This window comes from Oncorhynchus mykiss, chromosome 25 (genome assembly GCF_057628025.1).
Source record: "Oncorhynchus mykiss isolate SJ-2025 chromosome 25, ASM5762802v1, whole genome shotgun sequence".
Classification (NCBI taxonomy): domain Eukaryota; kingdom Metazoa; phylum Chordata; class Actinopteri; order Salmoniformes; family Salmonidae; genus Oncorhynchus; species Oncorhynchus mykiss.
This window is the reverse complement of record NC_143046.1, coordinates 33,667,419-33,688,235: the sequence shown is the minus strand read 5'-3', so window position 1 is coordinate 33,688,235 and position 20,817 is coordinate 33,667,419. Positions and strand designations below refer to the sequence as shown.

Here is a 20,817-nt window from a genome sequence, read left to right as displayed (position 1 = left end):
TGTTCAATTGTTTGAAGTGCGTGGCCATTTTCTGATCATAACAACTGCCCTAACTAACCAGAATCTCTCGAACAAATGCAAAAGGAAGTACTCTTTGGAGTACACCCAACCCCCCAGCACTACCCAGCTGATTTTGCCCTAGCACTACACAGCTGATTCAAATAAACAGCTCATCATCAAGCTGTAATTATTAGAGTCAGCTGTGTAGTGATAGAAAGTTTGGGAGTATTATAGTAGAATAAGTAATGCTGCTCTAAACAATCACAACCATTCGATAACCAACTAAGAACTGTTCTGAGAACCTCATTACATTTCATGTTACTTGACTTGGACCATTGGAAATACATCACAGCACTTTGTGACATAACAGCAGGGGTTATCTATGCCTGGGCCTTGTGGTACTGTAGATGTTGGGGTGGGGGTGTGAGGCATGTGTGTGTGTGGAGGTGAGATATGGACGTTGCACTGCCTTGCCGTGAACCATACCACACATACACACATATCCATATACACACACACACACACACACGCGCACACACACTCCTCCTTTTAGCGGCGCGGAGAGACAGCGCCATTGGATTCCTGTCAGCCCAAGTGCCGGCAATCAGAGCGCGGGTGTTTTAACACAATCAATACGGTAATGCACTATCTCCCAGTTATCATCATAATCTCTTATCACTGGCCCACACCTCTAGGGAGGAGGGGGGGGGGTCAGGCTGCTCTGCTCTTCCTCTCAGAGATAGACGGAGGGAAAGAGGGATGGAGGGTTAGAAGCAGCATGTCGGCTCATTCAATAATCACCTCGGCCAATGAACAGAGAGAGATTCCATAGTGTGTTAAATGCTGGTTTAGTGCTCGTATAAAGTGAGTGTCACTTGAATTAAATATAAAGGTAATATCTTGATTTTTGGAATGACCCATTTGCAATATGAATAAACATAAAACATGGAATGTGCAAGGGTTGAAAGATTCACTGAATACTCTGGGATAAGAATAAGAATAAAACAGTAACATGTTGTACACTGAATTCTAACCATGGAGGAGTAATGTACAGTCTGTGATGTTATACTCTCAGCATCCAGAAAACACACTCTCACATGCATGCAAGCACTTTGCACAGACAGAGAGACAGAGAGACAGAGAGACAGACAGAGAAAGAGAGACAGAGACAGAGACAGAGAGACAGAGACAGAGACAGAGACAGAGACAGAGACAGAGACAGAGACAGAGACAGAGAGACAGACAGACAGACAGACAGACAGACAGACAGACAGACAGACAGACAGACAGACAGACAGACAGACAAAGAGACAGAGAGACAGAGAGACAGAAAGACAGGGGAGGGCAGGAGGGAGGGAAAGGAGTGTTCTCTCCTTCATCCTCAGTGGGGCTACTGCCAGTGAGGGATAAGAAGTTGGCCCAACAAGAGACTCCCTCCCTCTGTGAGAGTAGGACGGGTCTGTTCCCAGCCTCTATCCTGGAAACCTCTACCCTGATGACTTAGACTTGGGGAAAAACAGGTTTTAGCTAGTATATGTCTCTTTTACGACCTCAGACAGAGGGGGAAACCATTTCATCCACCATGCTCTCTTTTCGTCTGTCTCAGGGCCAAGAGGGAAAGGCACATCCAGCGTTCTGGAGCGACAGACCACACATCTAGAGAGTGGATGTCTCTTTAGGGTACTTCAGAGCTCCAGGTGGAATAACTCACAAGGAGAACGATATGAAAGAGCAGGAATGATAGAATCCCTCTGTCCTGAACTGGCTGGCGTCATCTTCAAGTCAGGTCGATTGAGGAAATGAATTCCGATTTGATTCATGAGTTGAAAAAATGCAGATCATTTTATATGAGGATTGTTTCCTCTCCAGTTGATTTGTGGAATTTGAGAAAATGGATAAGTTAAATTACAATGAATTACCTATGGCCTGGAAACCCAGTCTAATTGACTTCTCCTCGACTGTACGCGTTGTAATGGTGAGGTATTTCTTAGTGACACAGTACTTCTCTCGAGGAATTGAATGTCTTTACTACTACAGATATACGGTACTTTGATGAGTGCTATTTCCATGTGGAAACGTTATGGAATGCACCTTGATCATACGTCATATAGTTGAACAGCATCTCTCTTTTACCCACCTCACCCACCTCACCTAACCCAACCCTCTTGAGCCCCGCCCCTGCAACCAGCGCCTGTCCCCCAACGCCCCCAGTCCTCCTTGCGTCTGTCTCCAGACATATTCCACTTTCTTTTTTTTCTTCCATTGCTTTCCAGGGGCTCAATTATGGGAGGTTGGCTCCCTGGATCCAGAGGTGCCCGGAGAGAAGAGATCAGCTGACCCTGGAGAAGAAGTCATCCGACAGGTCCCTTAACAATGATAAATCCCCCCTAGCCTGGCTCTGCATACCACCTAGATACAACACACAGGAGACGCTATGGCTAGCTACCGCTACCGCTACCGCTACCGCTTCCACACCACACCATACCACCAAACTGATCTCTTCAAGTACACAGTCTAGATCAGGGGTGTGCGCACACACAGCTCAGGTGCTGAAAAGCTACAGTGTGTGCAGGCTTTTATTCCATCCTCGCACTAACAATTGCATTCAAATACAATTGTCCCCTAACCCTGGCAGTTAATTCCAATGTCATGGCCAAACAGGTGGAAAACACATATTCTCCTTGAACATATGAAACCTCACATGAGCCAATTTTTTGCTGTTGCCGTTAACACATTTTGGCCGATATGACGGCAAACTCTTCACCTCGGTTTGCTTTTAAGCTCTGTCTCCATTTGTTTGTCTACTCTGTATCAAAACAGGCTTCCCGTGTGGCCGTATCTTAGGAAAATAGGCCCTCCACATGTAAGGAATGCATCACCATCCAGGTGTCTATTTAAGAGGATTCATAGGCCGTTAAACTTGCCGTGACCTGGGAATGGGTCTGGGTCTTCTACCGCAAAGGTCCTGGAACGGAGTGCCTCCCATGCTGAGCAATGAGGGGAGGCTAGAGCTTGAACTCGTTTCACATATCCTCCATAGATCTGGACAGGGAAGTGTCCGCTTGCAGCCAAGGCAGACTGGAAATGAAATTAGAGGCGAACCTGATCCAGCCCCAGCCTCCGAGGTCATCAGTGACCAGTTGGCCATGCTTTAGCCCCGGGCTGGTCTGTCTGTCCATCACTGGAGCTAGGGTCCCACCGCTGACACCGGCTCGTTGGAGAAGTGTGGTTGCCAACCTCCTAATGAAATCACTCAACAGGGGTTTCTCGGCGACAAAGAAAAACGCCAAAACCAAAGGAGCCCAGAGGAACGATGGCCAGTGTTTTCCTATCGTAGTTTTTCCCCCTATCATTATTTACATGGAATACCTCTTATTCCCACCATTCTAGACATGCTCTGTTTCTTCCTGTAAAAAAATAAATAATTACATTTGACTTTAATTGGTTCCAATAGCAGGGTTTGGTGTCTATAGCCTCTGGATGTAGCTTAGGGGAGCTCTGCTCCCTGCCTAAGAGACAAACATTCTACTATCGCTCCTGGCCAACCTTTCTGTCCTACAGGAAAAGGAAAGGAGAGAGGACAACAAAGGGATGAAATGTCAACCTATCTGTTCCCGAGTGATATTGTGAGTCTATCCTGACAAGTCACATTGGGTGAGAGCAATGAGGTACTTCACGAATGGCAAGCTTTAAGGTGTTACTCTTGTTGCCATTTCATTCTGTCTAAAATGTTCGGGAAAGCTCACAGCTGGATGGAAGACGGAGGAAAATCTATTTGCATATTGAGTTTTCTTTTGAATAAATAAATATATAACGGCTGATGGGGACATTCTCCCTCCGCCACAAATCAGGGCATCAAAGGGGCCAGACAATATATGCTCACTATTAGTATCAATTTACAAATAAACTACTTTTTTGGTGACTGGATCTCAGACGTCAGATTTTGATAAATGGTTTCAATTTGGCAGCTGCTTTAGACTGTCAGGCCCCATCTGATCATATCCCCCTTTACAGCAGTTCTCTGCCCAAAACAATCTCACTCATTTAGTGGAGCACCTTTTAGGGGGAAAATAATCTTTTCATACTAACCAGGCGGCAAACCGCCCAGGGCCCCTGACGGCTGCCCTACCTGAGTCTGTGCCTAAGTGTGTGTGTCGTTGTGTGTACGCAAGTATTTATCAAGTGTGTCTGAAAGGCAGCGTTGAGCCGTGCATACACTCATGTCTATGTATAAGTGACTGTTGCTACCTCAAACCTAAAAAACAACCAGACCAGGAACACTGTCTCAAACACCAAATACGACATCCCATAACCACCTGTTTCCAATTGTACGAGATATCAGAACAATGTGCCCCTTGGCATCAGAGCCTGTTCATAGGGCAGAGGGTTCATAATTAATCCAAATCAAACTAATCGGGTTTATAAACTCAAATATTTGGCGGTCAGAAGTCTGGGTGGTCTTTGGAGTAACAACAGGGGATGATGTACTCCTTGGTGTCCTATGAGGCACGCCACTGACCTTAGGTAACCTCTCGGGATCCCCTGGGTGTCTGGGGATGACCTTCTGTAGCCTCTGGAAGCCGTAGTCGATGGTGGGCTCATTCAAGGCTGGAAAGAGAGAGAATTATCAAGGTTGGAACATTGCTGAGTGAAGCAGCTCAAACATGCATTGATCTTCTTAAGCTTCCAATGTCACATGTGCATTGTTTTTTAAATTCCACGCCTGTATGCCTATGTAGGCCTTATGAAGGTGTTATGTCACATTCTAGAGGAATATCTCCCCTGACTAGCTGTCCTGCCTTGATACATGTGCTCTACAATGGCCTTGAGTGTCAGCCCGGCGTCAGGCGATCTCTTCCTCTCTCTTTCGTCTATTCTATTTATTAAGCTTGAGACCTTCCACTCAACCTGTCCCAGTTGCTATCCATTTCACAGGGCATTCCTAACTAATTCAATTGCACTTCCCTCACTCTAAGCCTCTCAGGTACCCCCCTTTTTATTTCACCCCCCCCCACACACACACACACACATTTGCAAACAACGCAATCTCCATTCCTCTCCATTTCGAGACGAAGGAGAAAAAGAGAAACAGCCGGAAATGAGTTAGAGAGATATTTCTCCATAATCAAGCCCATTAATCATAAAAGGCTGTCAAATTTGACTTTGGGGACAATTTGTCAGCCTTCTTGCCCTCTCCGCTTTTGTCACCGGTGCCTCTTGTATTCCGTAAGGATGATTGACACACCAAATGCCGGTGAGTAGAATAGCTAGTTTGCGCTAATATGCATAACCGGCGCTTTCATGAATAAGAATAAGGTGGTGGCGGCAGCGCGGGGTCTTTTCAAAGGCCCGCTGTCGTTTGTCGCGAGCGGCAAATAGATGTTATTACCATTATAACAATATTTGTTTTCTTTCCCCGGGAACGGGCACCCGCGAGCTGCTAAATCAAATTTGTCTGAGGCTCGTTTCACACCAAGGGAAGGAGAAAAGGGCTTTCAGGCTGCGGCTGGGTCAGGATGTTATCTGAAGGGTGACGGAGCCTAGACGTGCCCTCTCCACACGGGCTGCCATTTTGAATATCTGCCCCTGTCCCCTGAGAGGGACCTAGAGAGGAACGTTAGCAAGGCCCAAACAGATTACACTCTCATGGACAATTTCTCCCTTGCCGGGATGAAGAGGATAGTCTACTTTGAAACCAAACACGTCTTTGGGATAATGAGGTATTCCTTAGGCCTTGTCAGAGAGCTAGGGCTGAGCATTGTAAAAGGGAATTTCAACACAATCAGGGAAAATTTGAAAAACAGCCAATATACCAAGAGAGAACCAGTGGAAGAGAGACAGAGAAATAGAAAAGGGAATGAGCAGCACAGACAGAGAGAGAGACAGAGAGACAGAGCAATAGAAAAGGGAATGAGCAGCACAGACAGAGAGACAGAGACAGAGAGACAGAGAGACAGAGAGACAGAGAGAGAGAGACAGAGAGAGAGAGAGACAGACAGACAGACAGACAGACAGACAGACAGACAGACAGACAGACAGACAGACAGACAGACAGACAGACAGACAGACAGACAGACTGACAGACAGACTGACAGACAGACTGACAGACAGACACACCAGACACACCAGACAGAGAGCAAAAAAAAGAAAGAAAGAAAGAAAGAGGGAGAGAGCGAGAGAGAGAGAATGTAATCTCATAAAGCTTGCCTCCTAATGAACTTCTCGACTGGGAGACAAGAGGGTAGTGAAGCAGACATCTCTTCCTCTACTGCCAGGCCCCTCAGAAATTAAGTCCATTACTTCCCCTTATTAAAATCCCCCTGCACTTTGACCCCAGCACCCCATTGGCTACCTGCAGGCCCCTGTTCTCGCGGCCAATCGATAAGGCAGCCTCCTTCGCAAAGAGCCCGAGTAATTGGAGAGCGCCGGCGCACTGCGCGAACCCTGACCCCCTACGTATTACACACCCCATATGAAGATAGATTGCCTGATTTAGTGTAAACATATGCTGCAATTCCAGCCATCAGTGCCACTTTCTCCATCGTAATTTGTATAGATTTTTTCTTCGGGGGCCCAGTCGTCTTTGTGGTGTCTGACGTTTGGACTTTTTCAAAGGGGAAAGATAATGCAGTTCGCTGGGAAGAGGAGGCGGGAGTAGGAGTGCGGGAGTAGGAGTGAGAGAGAGAGAGACAGGGAGGGAGAAAGACTTTTATTTATTTATTTAATCATCCATTTATTGCTCTCTATTTCTCGCTCTATGAAAGTGATCAAACGGTCGACTGGGGTCTCACTAAACAGAGTGTTGTTATTAGGTGACCACTCGACCGGGACAAAGGGGAGGGAGAGGGTGAGTGGGATTTCCACTAACACACTCAACCAAGCCTGAGAGGAGCTCTAGTGAAATATGATCCCAAAACACAGAACTGTATTAGATAGGGAAACATGGTGCTGGTGACAGCAGGACACAACACAAGCAGGACAGACATTTTCGGGTTCAGGAAAACAATGAGCTCCAAATTTTAGGCACTTAAAGTCAGATAGACCATGTAGTATTAATTGGTATTACAGATGATAATGTTAATTTAATCAACGTCTTAAGTGTCATGTCTTCTACCTTAATACTCTGATATCATTCTGACTTCATCAAATGCAAAACTCTTCCTCTTCTGTAGGTTGAGAGTATTGTTACAAGTAGCAAAGTCTTTATTTTGTGAACAAAGATGGCTCATTTGATCGTACATGTGTAACATTTCACCTTTCAACCCGTGTGAAAAACCTCCACGTGTCGAGCCAGATGTCCTCACCTATTTCTAGAGGTTTAGGAGGAGGCTACCTAAAGCTCCCTCAAAATCAATTCCCATGCTGCTCTCTGTCTTATTTCAAACAGCGCTGCCTTCCAAATGACCCAAACGACTGCAGTTAGCAGGAGCAAGAGGTTAAGTCAGGGTTAGAACAGTGTACCTCTACAAGGTCAACGTGATCAGAGGGACGCTTACTTACACCCCTGAACCGGACAAATATAGGAAACATGATAAAGTTAAGGTGGGCTACGCACCAATATTCTTATATAGCTTCCTTTCCTTTGTTGCTACTGAGGGATTGGATAGGTGTTCCAACTACAGCATTTAAACAAATCAAGTCCTTTCAGATTGGTGGTCCAGAATGGGAGAGAGGGAAAAGGAAGCCAGTTAATATTATTAGAACGTAGCAAGTCTTTTTTACAATCAGTCTCACGGGGTGTAGAGACTAAGGCTCCAAAGCTTTATTGGGTTTGCATGCTTCAAGTGGTGCCTTGGCAAAATATGTATCCATTTACTCAGCACATGTTTACATCCTCATACTCCAACGTGTTTACATCTATTTATGTTGAGCTATTTTCTATTTACTTTCCCTCACCGCCGCTGTCCTTACAACCGCTTAGGTGGCTCCTGCTTTTCTACTTGGCTGCTAGCTGATTCTGTACACATTTACCAGATATAGCTGATGGATGGAATATGCACTTTAGGGAATCTTTTTTTTTCGGCGCCTTGACGCCTTTCACTCCAGTGATATCCTTGTTGAAGGCGCAGTCATGTCCCCGATGAGGATCATCCTCAAACCCATAAATCTCCACTCTCCTGCTCCACCACTCAACACATAGGCTCTCCGTGGCTTTCCCTATATTGCACGTATCATTTCAAATGGAGTCCATATTTCATATGAGATACACCATCAAGGCCCCAGCCCATCCCCACCGCCCGGCTGACAGAACAGGGGATTTGAAGCGGCTTGAGCAACATGGGCTCCAATTTTCCATTCCTATCATCTCTATTCATGTTATGATTGATGCAGGTCATCGCTGCGTTTGCCCCCGTCGCCTACAGATGTGTGTATCAGATCATTTCCTCCCTCTCTTCTGAGGGAAGAAATTGTCGGACGCAACAACAGTGTGAGCCTGATCTGAGTCGGTCAAGTGCGGCTGTGTGTCGTCGGCTGGGGGTTGTGGAGCACCGACCGGGCGACCAGCATCTAAAGCCGCCCTGTTACTGTTACACACGTGCACTATGCTATTGATTTACTCCTTTCACCCCCCCCCCCCTCTCTCTCTCGCTCTTTCATTTGTCCCTCATTCAGAGTAAGATGACATAGCAACACACTGGGACACGTACAGACGTGCGATGCAAAACCAAACTCTGGCCTGGACTGCAGTCCGCTGTTGTCTGTGTAAAAACAGTTGCTTTCCCCAAACGTGACTCCATCAGCATTATATTCTGCACTGTATATATAACACACTGTACAAACTCAATACATAGACCTACGGGTAACCATACACACATCACCCCCCCCCCCCCCCCCCCGCCCACACACACACAACACACACACCCCATCACAGTGAGAGCATAGAGAAGAGAAATTCAAAGCAAGAGGCTTGATCAATCATCCGGGCCCCCTTGCGATCGATGCTCATAGAAATTTCATGAACTTTAAACTGTGATTGACAGACAGACAGACAGACTGGCCCCAGACAGACATGGCCTCTTTAAAGTGGAGAGCCACCAGGGAAGATGAAAGGGCTTCTTCCCTCACCAAACACACACTTCTAATTAAGACTAAAACACTTTGGCGATATGGTAACAATTAGCCTGACTGATGTAGTCTATATGACTCCTATGACCTCCAGTGACCCCTGTCTGACACCACACTAGACCACATAGCTTTGAAGAGAGAGAAAAACGATAGACCACACCTGACCTTCAGTGGAAAGAGGGAATCTTTTAATGGGTACAGTACATTCGGAACCGCTTGACTTTTTCCACATTTTGTGGATTAAATTGTTTGTTCTTATCAATCTATTCACAATATCCCATAACGACAAAGCATAAACCGTTTTTTAGAAATGTTTGCTAATTTATTACAAATAAAAAAAAAAAATTTACCTAACTATTTAGACCCTTTACTCAGTATTTTGTTGAAGCATCTTTGGTTTCATCAGACCAGAGAATCTTGTTTCTCATGGTCTGAGAGTCCTTTAGGTGCCTTTCGGCAAACTCCAAGCGGGCTGTCATGTGCCTTTTACTTAGGAGTGGCTTCCGTCTGGCCACTCTACCATAAAGGCCTGATTGGTGGAGTGCGGCAGAGATGGTTGTCCTTCTGGAAGGTTCCCCCATCTCCACAGAGGTACTCTGGAGCTCTGTCAGAGTGACCATCGGGTTCTTGGTCACCTCCCTGACCAAGGCCCTTCTCCCACTATTGCTCAGTTTGACAGCCAGCTCTAGGAAGAATGTTGGTGGTTCCAAACTTCTCCCATTTAAGAATGATGGAGGCCACTGTGGTTCTGGGGACCTTCAATGCTGCAGAAGTTTTTTGGTACCCTTCCCCAGACCTGTTCCTTGACACAATCCTGTCTCGCAGGTCTACAGACACTTCTTGGCATGATCATGGCTTGTTTTTTGCTCAAACATGCACTGTCAATTGTGGGACCTTATATCTGCACCTGGATGCGCCTGCACCTCAATTTCGAGTCTCATAGCAAAGGGTCTGAATACTTATGTATATAAGGTATTTAATAAATGTGAAAACATTTCTAAAAACCTGTTTTTGCTATGTCATTATGGGGTAGTGTGTGTAGATTGATGAGGAAAATTATTTTTTAATCAATTTAAGAATAAAACAAAATGTCGAAAAAGGGAAGGGTTCTAAATACTGAACTGTATTTTCAATGAAGGAGGCCTATCAGTTTACCGCATTTTGTCTCCGTATGTCTCTGTAAATCCTACACGGATGTCAATGGGACATAACTCACGTCTGGATTCAGCCCCAAGTCAATGAGTACTTATCACATCCATGTAATGCTACACGTGATGAAACTACACTTACTCTAGATTCCCCGAAGTTACCGGTCGAAGATTCCTCTTTTATTAGACAGAACAGTGTTCTCCACTGAGGGAATTCCCCTCTCTTCCACAGAGACATGCCACATTTCATATATCAAAGACAGAGATCTACTCGTCTTCAAGGAGGGGGACTAGCAGAACTAATGTCAGATAATAAGCGTTTCTGTGGGGGCATTGTAGGCTGTGACTCAAAAAGAATAACTTCTCAGGTGTGTGTGAGGGGGTATTTCTTTGAGGCACACACTTTCCCAGCCTTGTCACTCCGGTCTAATCAAGGCACCAAGGAGGTAATTATTCACTAGCTGATTAACATATCTCGCCACTGAAGCGGATGCACACTCTAATCACAGGGGTTGCGTCATTCTCAGATCTCACAGGAGACGAAAGAGGCAACAGAAGGGAGTGGTTGTGTTGCTGTCACCTCCACTTCTCTCCATGCTCTAGAGGACAACCATCGATGTGATGTTCTTCTGTGTCTACGTGAAGAAACTAAATGTTTGATCCAACAGTGGTTCAGTGCAATACTGTAGGTACAGGGTGGGGTGGGGGGGTGGGGGGGGGGGGGGGGGGGGGTATGTATGCTCAATCATGGGGAAATCTACTGTGTAACAAATATGGAAATATGGAAAACAATTAACACGTGATTGTGTAAAAGTGTTCATTTTTCTTCCTATACTGCACGCAAGTTGATACCACGCATACTTGCGCATAATTACCTCCATGTGTTACAGTGAGAGTATTTAAACAATAAAAGTGCAGTAGTCAATTAGTCAGCGTACAGTGCTACAGAAAGAGATCGCCGACAGGGCTGGGAAGGACCAACACACCACGTCGAGTAAGTCTAATATTTTACAGAGGCCCAAATTCGACACTACGGGGAAGCCGAGGTATAACTCTCACTCCTTTGTTACATGTTCACAAGACCTTCAGCATACCGTATGGAACATTTCGCTAATATGTTCCATGTGGCCAGCCCCTGTGTGTGTGTGTGTGTGTGTGAGAGCGAGAGAGCGAGAGCAGTAAGGTACAGTACAGAGTGGACCATTGTTTTTCTCCTCGCTGTGATAGGAACACTGGCCCTGCCCAACTCCAAGGCATTATGCCCTGAGAGAAAACAGCGACTGCCCATGCTGAAAACCTCTTAAGGGTTTAGCCTGGGAGGTAGTGGCCGCCAGGGTGCCAGGCCTCCTTTCACGCCACACAACAACCAGGTCCCAACAGCAGCTCCTGCTAGCCGTCTCTGCCATTGGCTAAATTCTTCTTTCCGAATGACCTCATCCGAACCAGCACTGGATTGCCACACGTCAGATGAACCCAAATAAAAGGCCATGTAGCTTGGACTGGCTTCTCACACCCCTTCACTCTAACACCCAACCTCTGGGTCACACGTCCTCTCCCTCTAGACAGATGTGTTTTGTTGTTTGGGGGGGATTTGGACAAGATGAGGCTTGCCACGAGAACCCCCTGAGGCTGCTGCCCCCCCCCCCCCCCCCCCAGGCTAGTGAAATAGTAGTCACAGACTCAAACCATGCATCACTCCATGAAATGGATCCGGCACAGCGCGTGTGTTGTACACTACACTGCCATCCATGAAGGACGGCATTCACTTCCTATGAATATTATCATCCGTGATGGCAGAGGAATTAGTAACAACACTATTAAAAATAGTACAATTTCCACGAGTAGTGGTAGTAGTACTAGATATTAGTAGTAGTACTAGAAAGTAGTAGTAGTAGTAGTAGTAGTAATGGTAGTGGTAGTAGTGTTAGAAGTAGTAATGGTGGTCTAGTAACAGCAGTGGTAGTAATAGTAGCAGTATCATCATTCCAGTATTTAGTGGGGTGGTGTTAAGGCAGGGTGGTGGTGGATCCATGCTGCCAGCCTCAGTGCTTGTAATGCATAGATCAATGTGGCCTATGGGGAAGGGGAATCGATGGGTGCTGAGTTATTGCAGTACTTGGCCACTGATTTTTAGAGAGCTGTGTTTTCCCAGGAAAGTCAATACCTCCAGGCTCCCCTCATTAATTTCACCCTCCCCTCCTCGAGCCGCACCTGGGGATATACAACCCCTGAGAGAGTCTGGAAGTCCGGGGGAGGGAGGGTGGGGAGAAGAGAGGGGGCAGAGAGCGAGAGGGAGGCTAGGGAAAGAAAGGGTAAAGGAGGGGAGATGGAGAGAGAGGGGGAAGATGGAGATGTGCAGTTGGCAATAAGAGGAAGCTGCATGAATAAAAAGGAGAGAGAGAAGTGTGTGGGAGAGAAACCATCACATTTCTATTTGGATATCATGTGTGTGAGATATGGATTTCAAGTACTGCACAAGAGAAGGCTCAAATGAATGATTCTGACTGGAGGGCAAACAATCCAAGAAGCCACTGGTCTGTATGTCTGTTTGGTTATAGGAGAAACCAGCACCTATAATATCTGTCTAGACACTAGACCCAACTCTTTAGTTCCAATATCAAGGAGACCAATCTCTCACTGTCTCATAAGTCAATGTGGACCCAGACATATTAAGGCAGTGACAGAGTCAACATAGTCCTGCATGTCTCTGTACGGTAGATAAGCTGCAGTCACATAGAAAGTGTCAGGTAACAGTGGAGTGCCCCGAGGAGCGCAATTCGCTCAGGTTCATTGTATTGCCATTCTAGCCCATGGCAACAGTTGTAATGCCTGGGATCAAAGCCCGGAGACACCGTTCTCTGCTACAGAGGGAAGACAGAGAAAGAGGGGAACTTATCTAGGTCTCTTTTTTCTCCCTCGGCTGAGTTTAAAGGAATAAAACATTTAGACCCGTGTGTACCTCTGTCATAACACAACGTGTGGATCGCTCCCTCTTTCTTTGGCATGATATCAAACAAAATAATGTGTTACATTAGTTCAAACTTTTGGTGTGTCATCTCTACAACTCAGCTGATTTGCTACGCTATTCAACCGCTGTTTGATAGGAGAGGGCTATGTCTTTGTGGAGGGGACGCACTGAAAGACGAGCTCACTTGGGCATCTGGAAGTTCCCCAGAGGAAATGACATCATTGAGCCTGGATGCATTCTCTTTCCTGTTCAATTATACACAAGCTTGCCGATTTAGTATTTAAAAGCTTGCCTCATTTTGCATTCATGAAGAAGACACTCCTGGCACAATAAACGCGCTCCAGAAATGCACGCAGACAATCTTGAAATATGTATGTGTAAATCAGATTAAATGTTGATGTGTGCACAATATGGGTCTCAATCTGGAGAGAAGAATTAGAGACTAATGAGCCTTTTTTTTTTTTTTACAATATTATGGTGCAGGCACCTGTCTGTGTTAGGAATGGAGTCACCAGCGAAATACAGCATTGTTTATTCGCTATCGATCAAGTCAAATAGTTTTGGTTTTATCATTTTTATCGACTTCAAATCATAAAATGCTCACCACATTTGAGTACTTCGGTGAGCACATAAAGTATTATAACTCCTTCCAGGGATCCACAACACGGGTTCTCGACAGAACCCGTCCCACGGCCTAATAGACGTACAGGACGAGGTAACAGGAGGTCTCGATTCACCACACACCCGTCCATAAAAGCAATACACCGAGCAGTTGTCAGTCATATCGTCAAACGGAATCAGGTATTAGCATTGCAAAAGGAACCGTAAGCTGGGTTGGACAGCCCATTGTGAAGTTGTCTATTTGCTTCGCTCACACTTGCATGGGAACTAAGCGGTGCTTTGAACAGAGGGGAGAAGGCCGCAGCGATAAACCTGTGCTTAACAGAAAGCCTTAACACAGTCCCCTCTTTCATCGGCAACACAGTGACATTTCCTTATCACACTAAACAGCCATCCATCTGACCTTTCTGCTACTTTGAATGGCATCTGGATATTCCGATGGAATAATCAGGAATAGTAAAGCGCTGATTTAAGGGAGCGATACTCCATTCTGCCGGCAGTCACGCCCGGCATAACAGTCTGGACATCAGACAAAGGCTTGAAGGATAACCTGGGGAAAAGCTCCAGCAAAAAAAGAAGGGTAGGACTCAATGCCCTTGCACAAGGGGAAATGTTTACCACCTTGAAAGGACAGAGGAGTACGGGGAATGTCGCCACCACTATATGTATGATAATATGTAGCACGGAGAACAATAAACCCTATAGGAAGATGTGGTGACAGTCCCAATGCCCATTTTTTTAAACCTCAATATAATGGTTAACCTATGTACTAATGTTAATAAAAACAGACCTTCAGATGAAGTGATACCAAAGTGATTTAAAGGGGAGGAGAGGAGGAAGCAGAGAGATATAGAGAGAGGGTAAAACAGATTTCAAAAAGGAAGGAATGGTGATCTTACCGGTGTAGACAAAGCGTCCTGGCGCCCCTTTGCAGAACTGCTTGGATTTGTAAGAGAGCGTGACCTCCACGACCCCTGGGATGTGGCGAGGGGGCGTCTGGACCCGGATGGCGTGGGGCGTGATTAGCTGGAACACATCAACACGCACACTCGTTTAAACGCTAAGAGCAGTGCACTGTGGGAGGTATGGTCATTTCTTACTATACAAAAGACGTACTTAGAGTCTTAGTTTGATCTCAAAGGTGCATCTACAGCATCATCCACAACTCTGTCTAGCAAATTCAAATTTGATCATTTTAAAAGTCATTTAGAAGACAATAATATCTGGAGCAACTTCCAGTTCAGTCAGTACATATGGCCAAACGACGAAGCACAGTAAACCCAACCGAATACACACTGTCATGAACTATGTGTAAAGATTTCCAGATAGAGACTCTATGGCATGGAGGTATCTGCCCGACTAACAGAGTGAGCCAGGCGTAGCACTGAGGCAGCCTCTGTCGTCTCTGAAGCACTCTGTACATATTCCAATATTTAATGCCCTGTCTTTCTCTGAGTTCTTTCACCTAGCGTCCGTGTGTCCGTGTGTGTGTGTCTGTGTATGTGTGTGCGTGTGCGTGTGTATGTGTGTGTGTGTCCGTGTGTGTGTGTCTGTGTATGTGTGTGCGTGTGCGTGTGTATGTGTGTGTGTGTGTGTGTGTGTGTGTATCTGGACCCACCTCACTCCAGACCAGCATAGTACCGAAGACCACCTGCAGTCCGTCAAAGAAGTTGTCTCCGATGATGATGACAGTGGCTCCCCCGGTCGTCCACCCCTCACTCGGGCTGATGGCTTTGATGCAGGGCGTAGCTGCTTCGGAAACACAGACAGCAGGAACGGGTATGACTTCTACTTACCAGGACCGTTAAAATCCCCCAACTTGACAAACGGAGTGGTTACACTTTTTGGGCCAAAAATGTGTTATATGCTCAGAGGAACGTTAAGTCACTGTCCGGTTGCAATATGACTAATACAATGCAAGGGTAGCATTAACAAATGACATACAATTGGTGTGTTTTTTTTTCCCCAAACAGATGTCTAATTGCATGCGGTCCTGCCGTCTACGATGTCAATTAGCTCAGTCATCAAAAATGCAGTGTTATGATTTCATTTTTGTTTGATGGCGGAGGATCAATAAGCTCAACAGAAACATTACAGTGTCTCCTGCCTGGCCAGACTGTGTGTAGGCACAACAGAACGGAGACAGACAGACTGACTAACGGGTCCTGTCTACAGGATATCTGGCCAAAACAGCCACTGCACTGCAAAAAAAAAAGGGGAAAGAGGCAAGTGATCAAAATAATGACTGTGGCTTGCGGTGGAGGTGGGATACATTTACCACACAGTCTGCATGCAGATCGCGTGTCTGTCAGAGACCGATGCCGATCCAATTGATATTAGGACGAGTTGAATAGCATAGGCCTACTGGTTCATGGTGTAAAGGTAGTCATTCTAACTGTGCCCTGGGAGTGGTGGGACCGTGTAGCCTTCTCAAATGTAAAGATGATCCCGAAAGAGGAGGCATGGGAAACAGACTTTTAAGGCTTGAATGACAATTGAAGCCAGTAGATTATAAATGAGCGCAATGTGCTTCAACCAATGGGATACTGTTTGACAGAGTCTCTCACACCGTTTAACAGGAGTTTTTTTTTTTTTTAGGGTGTTGTTGGAGAAGGGGCTTTTCCTCGGTAGTCTACTGTCATCGCTATTCATTTCCCCCCTGTCACAGCCGTAAACACACAGTCAAATGGGGGGACTCTCACAAATGAATAAAACACAATGTTGTGAAACAGACTGTGGAAACTTTGTACATTTATCGAGGGGGGGGGGGGAGGGCTTAGGGGGGGGGGGGGGGGGGGGGCTTAGGGGGGATGGAACAAAGACAGGAGCAGATGTTGGCTTTATCGCCTCTGAAAACATCCCAATCTGTCTGAGATGAAAGACGGTGAGACTCCCTCAGTGGAGCCTTGACTTCAGTGATAGCCTTCTTGAGTCTGCATCGGGGGACAATGGCGCTCTGACTCCAGTCACACAATGGCACCGTACTGCTCTGCTCTGTTGCCGTCAGTGGCGACCACCCATGTGACTCTCTCTCTCCCAGTGTTCCTATGAATGCCTAAGTACTGTTTATCCAGTGTGTCCCAATGCTCTTGTCATTTGTCAACTCAGAAACTTGTAAGAAGTTAGTTCAAAGCGATAAGTTTAAGCGGTTTCCCTGTGCCTAGCCAGGTGCTAGGCCGTGTGGTCGCTAGGCAGGTAGGGGACAATGTTTTAATATTGCCGGTAAGAACAAGAGTACTATTCTTTCTCACAATATGGCACCATGTTACGTCATAACCGCAAACGACGCGGTGAGGTAGATTTTACAGTGTGATTCTGGGGTGTTTTTTTTAGGGCTCTGGTAATAAAAAGGTTCCCAATTCAAAGAGGATGTCATCATCTTTTTCCAGACATAAGGATATGGTTTCATTTAGTCCAATAAAGAGGATGATGTAATTAAAAGTCAGTTTTTCATTGGGGCAAAATAAAATGGCGCACCATCATTTTCACCACAGCCAAAGTTTTTAGACACCGGCACACAGGTGGCCAAAGACACCAAGATGCATTGAGGTTTTAGAGAAAGTGTCATGTTGTCTGTAAGTGTGAGGCAGTTTATACCTTCAGAGGGGTCCAGGCGTCGGGCCCTCCTGCCATGTTTGGAGTTGTTGTGGACAAACATGTTGTCGGAGACAGCAAGGACATGGCCGTCCACGTTCACCGTAGTGGAGACCACCACCTGAGGGATAAACAGAGAACCTTAACGATATACTGTGTTTTCAATTCATGTACCTGCATTGTGAGCCGAATGAGAAAATGTATGTTGTGTGGAACTATAGTGGCAGGTTTCACAATAAATATGGCCTCACCTGAAACCTTCTCATGTCTCGTGGGTTCCCTGCATTTTTCAAACAATTCTGATTGCACTTGAGGAAGAACTTCAGGAAGAATCTGTAAACACAAAAGAAAGAATAACCATACATACTACATTAGAACTCTGTTTCATCGAGAGGTTTTATTCAAACACTGAAAACAGTTAATCACATTTGAATGTTGACGCAATTTTCAATGTGATGCATGCTGGGAGAAAAATAGTTAACACAATCAAATGCAACCATGCTTTTTATTTGCTATTCATGTTCAAAATCAAACTAGGGACATCTCGCTCAGTAAACATTTCAAAACACTTGTATAAAATCTAGAATTATTTGAAATATTTTGAAGCAATAATTTTCTTCATTTTTTTCTCTCTCAAATAAACACAAAATGACACTCCTTCTCCCTCCAGACCCATGGTGTCTCATTAGGGTTGGCTTTTGATTTGACCTTCTTTATGTCCAATCCTTTCTCCCATGTGTTAATTGACTGTTTTTACGGCAACAGAGGGGTATTGATTGGGAATGGATATCAACGAGGATGGGCCGTAATAACCCAGCCGTTGGAGCAAAGATTCCCAGCCATACAGTAAAAATGGATTGCCGTCTTAATGCATTTCCCGCTGCCATGTAATCTCCGCACATCCATCTTCTGGACCAGAAGCCCCCTATTTTGATGGAGCGCTTTCTTTTTAATTGCCACATTATCACAATAATAATCCGGGGCAGTTAACAACCGGCAAGGTCACAGACAGCCATGTCACATTAACCAAGGGATAACCTCGTCCAATGCAGCCACCCATTTTTTTTCCGTTGCAAAGGATGCTGGGAGTCTCCTGTCGCGGAGAGCAGCCCTTTCAGAGAGATATAAATGGTCGCTATCTGAAGAGAGCATCGATTTCTCCCTAACAAGACAGTAACAATATATTTAAAACACACAGTGGTGAGCGAAGCGATTTTCTCATTGCTCAATCAAAATATATATCTAAACCGCCTCGAGTGGCCGTACGGTGATAAGCATAGAAAGAGAGACAGAGTGTGAATTCAAAAGAGCCCTGTTGCGTAAAGATATATGCCCATTTTGTAATGACACATTGAACAAGAAAGAAATTGCTACTCTATTTAGCCGGTATTGACTGAAACTGGATCTGGGGTGCACTGTAGGCTACTAATGCCCTTTATGGCAATGGAATACAATAACATGGGGAACCCATCCCCAAGCCCAATTCATATGATATCAGAGTCCTTGGGAGGAGAGATATAGATCAATAGGGATTGAATTAAAACGCAGCTGGAGACAAGGGCCTGGTAAGCCAACCAGCCACGCCGATATTACAGCTACACTCTTTTTCCAATGGCGTTGAACCAGAGCAGAGCTCAGCCAAGCAAGCACACCAACTTGCAACACAAAAAAATAAGAGAATCTGGGACATACCCTCCTAGAAGCCCTGGGTAGAGCCAGTTCAGAGTTAAGATTCACCACAGCTTTCCAAAACGACAAGAAAACAGAAAAAAAATAAAACAGAAAAATAGGAATAGAGTGATGAGGGTGAGGTCTGTGGAGGGGGGAGCATGTGATGTTGTCTCGGCGGCCCCGGATCCTCCATCTGCCACTGGGCAGGAGTTGACAAGGAATGTAAGATTCCAGGTCTCTTCATGGAAAAGAGGCACCAGATCAAAGCCTGGTTCCCTTTGGAATGGTTCTGCGATAGCAGCTCGGAAGCAAAGGGGGAAGTAGCTGCTTGTAGAAGATGACAGGACGGAGGTTGAATGTTGATCTCAACTTTGAGAAATGGGAGCGAGAGAAAGGGGTTAGTTTTCAGGCCAGACTTGTGCTATAAACTGTATTACTTCACAGCTGCACAATGATTTTGTCACTTGAAAAGGTTACCCAATCCCATCCGAAAACTCAACAGGTAACTTCACTTAAATTGAATGTATGAAATATATTTCTGTACATTTGGAGCCATTTCAATCCCTTGTTTATAAACCACCAGGGTTTTCATTATATCAGAAATATAATGACTATACACCTGTTCCATTGGCCTATTTTAAGAGTATGAGCACTGAAAAGCCTTTTGAAACCAGTGTCATGCTTGAAACTTGCAGCGATTACTTTGTTGTAGCTTCCAAATTGGCAGAGAATTTTATATGAGACATATGATGGTGAAACATCATTATCACATCAGGAGAGACTAGAGTTAGTGGGAGAAAATGACTCTCAGGCTTTTGGCAGCTGCACCGCTCAGCACTGGGGCCCATCAACATTTTTTTACAATGTTTTACCATATATTTAAGTTCAAATATTCGATAGTATGTTATACTATGCTATAACAGAAGCCATGGATTACAGGCAAAATCCGCATTGAGCTAAAGGCTAGAGCCGCCGCTTTCAAGGAGCGGGACACTAATCCGGACGCTTATAAGAAATCCCGCTATGCCCTCCGACGAACCATCAAACAGACAAAGAGTAAATACAGGACCAAAATAAAATGCTACTACACTGGCTCTGACGCTCGTTGATGTGGCAAGGCTTGCAAACGATCATGGAAAGGGAAAACCAGCCGCTAGCTGTCCAGTGACGCGAGCCTACCAAACGAGCTAAATACCTTCTATGCTCGCTTTGAGGCAAGCAACACTGAAGCATGCATGAGAGCACCAGCTGTTCCGAACGACTGTGTGAACACGCTCTCCGTAGCCAATGCGAGTAAGACCTTTAAACAGGTTAACATTCACGGATCAGACGGATCACCAGGACAAGTACTCAGAACATGCGCTGACCAGCTGGCAAGTGTCTCTTTACAGACATTTTCAACCTCTCCCTGAACCAGTAGACCCTTCTCTACCGGAACGCCAAGTCTGGGACCAAAAAGTTTCCGAACAGCTTCTATCCCCAAGCCATAAGACTGTTAATCAAATGGCTACCCGGACTATTTTCATTGACCCACTTATTGATTTTTTTTGCACTAACATTTTTGCACTGGCTGTATGCACACTCACTGGACTCTACCCACAAACTCATACATACCACGAACACAAACACACACATATTGATGCCATACACACTCACACAGACACACTTTCACATACGCTGCTGCTACTCTATTTATTATCTATCCTGGTTGCCTAGTCACTTTTGCCCCTTCCTACAGTTGAAGTCGGA

At 45.5% G+C, this 20,817-nt stretch overlaps 1 protein-coding gene across 10 annotated transcripts in view; it reads right to left on the bottom strand.

Annotated features, from left to right (window-relative positions):
- LOC110505056 (transcription factor COE3) overlaps positions 1–20,817 on the bottom strand; it is a 94,002-nt gene that overhangs the window by 12,118 nt on the left and 61,067 nt on the right. For 5 of the 10 annotated variants that reach the window (XM_090219705.1, XM_036969766.2, XM_090219709.1 and 2 more), the window contains exons 7-11: positions 17,649–17,730; positions 17,401–17,518; positions 15,422–15,555; positions 14,703–14,829; positions 4,520–4,608 (exon numbers count right to left, since the gene is read on the bottom strand). In XM_090219705.1, the coding sequence (XP_090075831.1) occupies positions 4,520–4,608; positions 14,703–14,829; positions 15,422–15,555; positions 17,401–17,518; positions 17,649–17,730 (550 nt within the window). The remainder of the gene's footprint in view (positions 1–4,519; positions 4,609–14,702; positions 14,830–15,421; positions 15,556–17,400; positions 17,519–17,648; positions 17,731–20,817) is intronic. The other 5 variants (XM_090219706.1, XM_090219707.1, XM_090219710.1 and 2 more) reach the window with 1 other exon arrangement.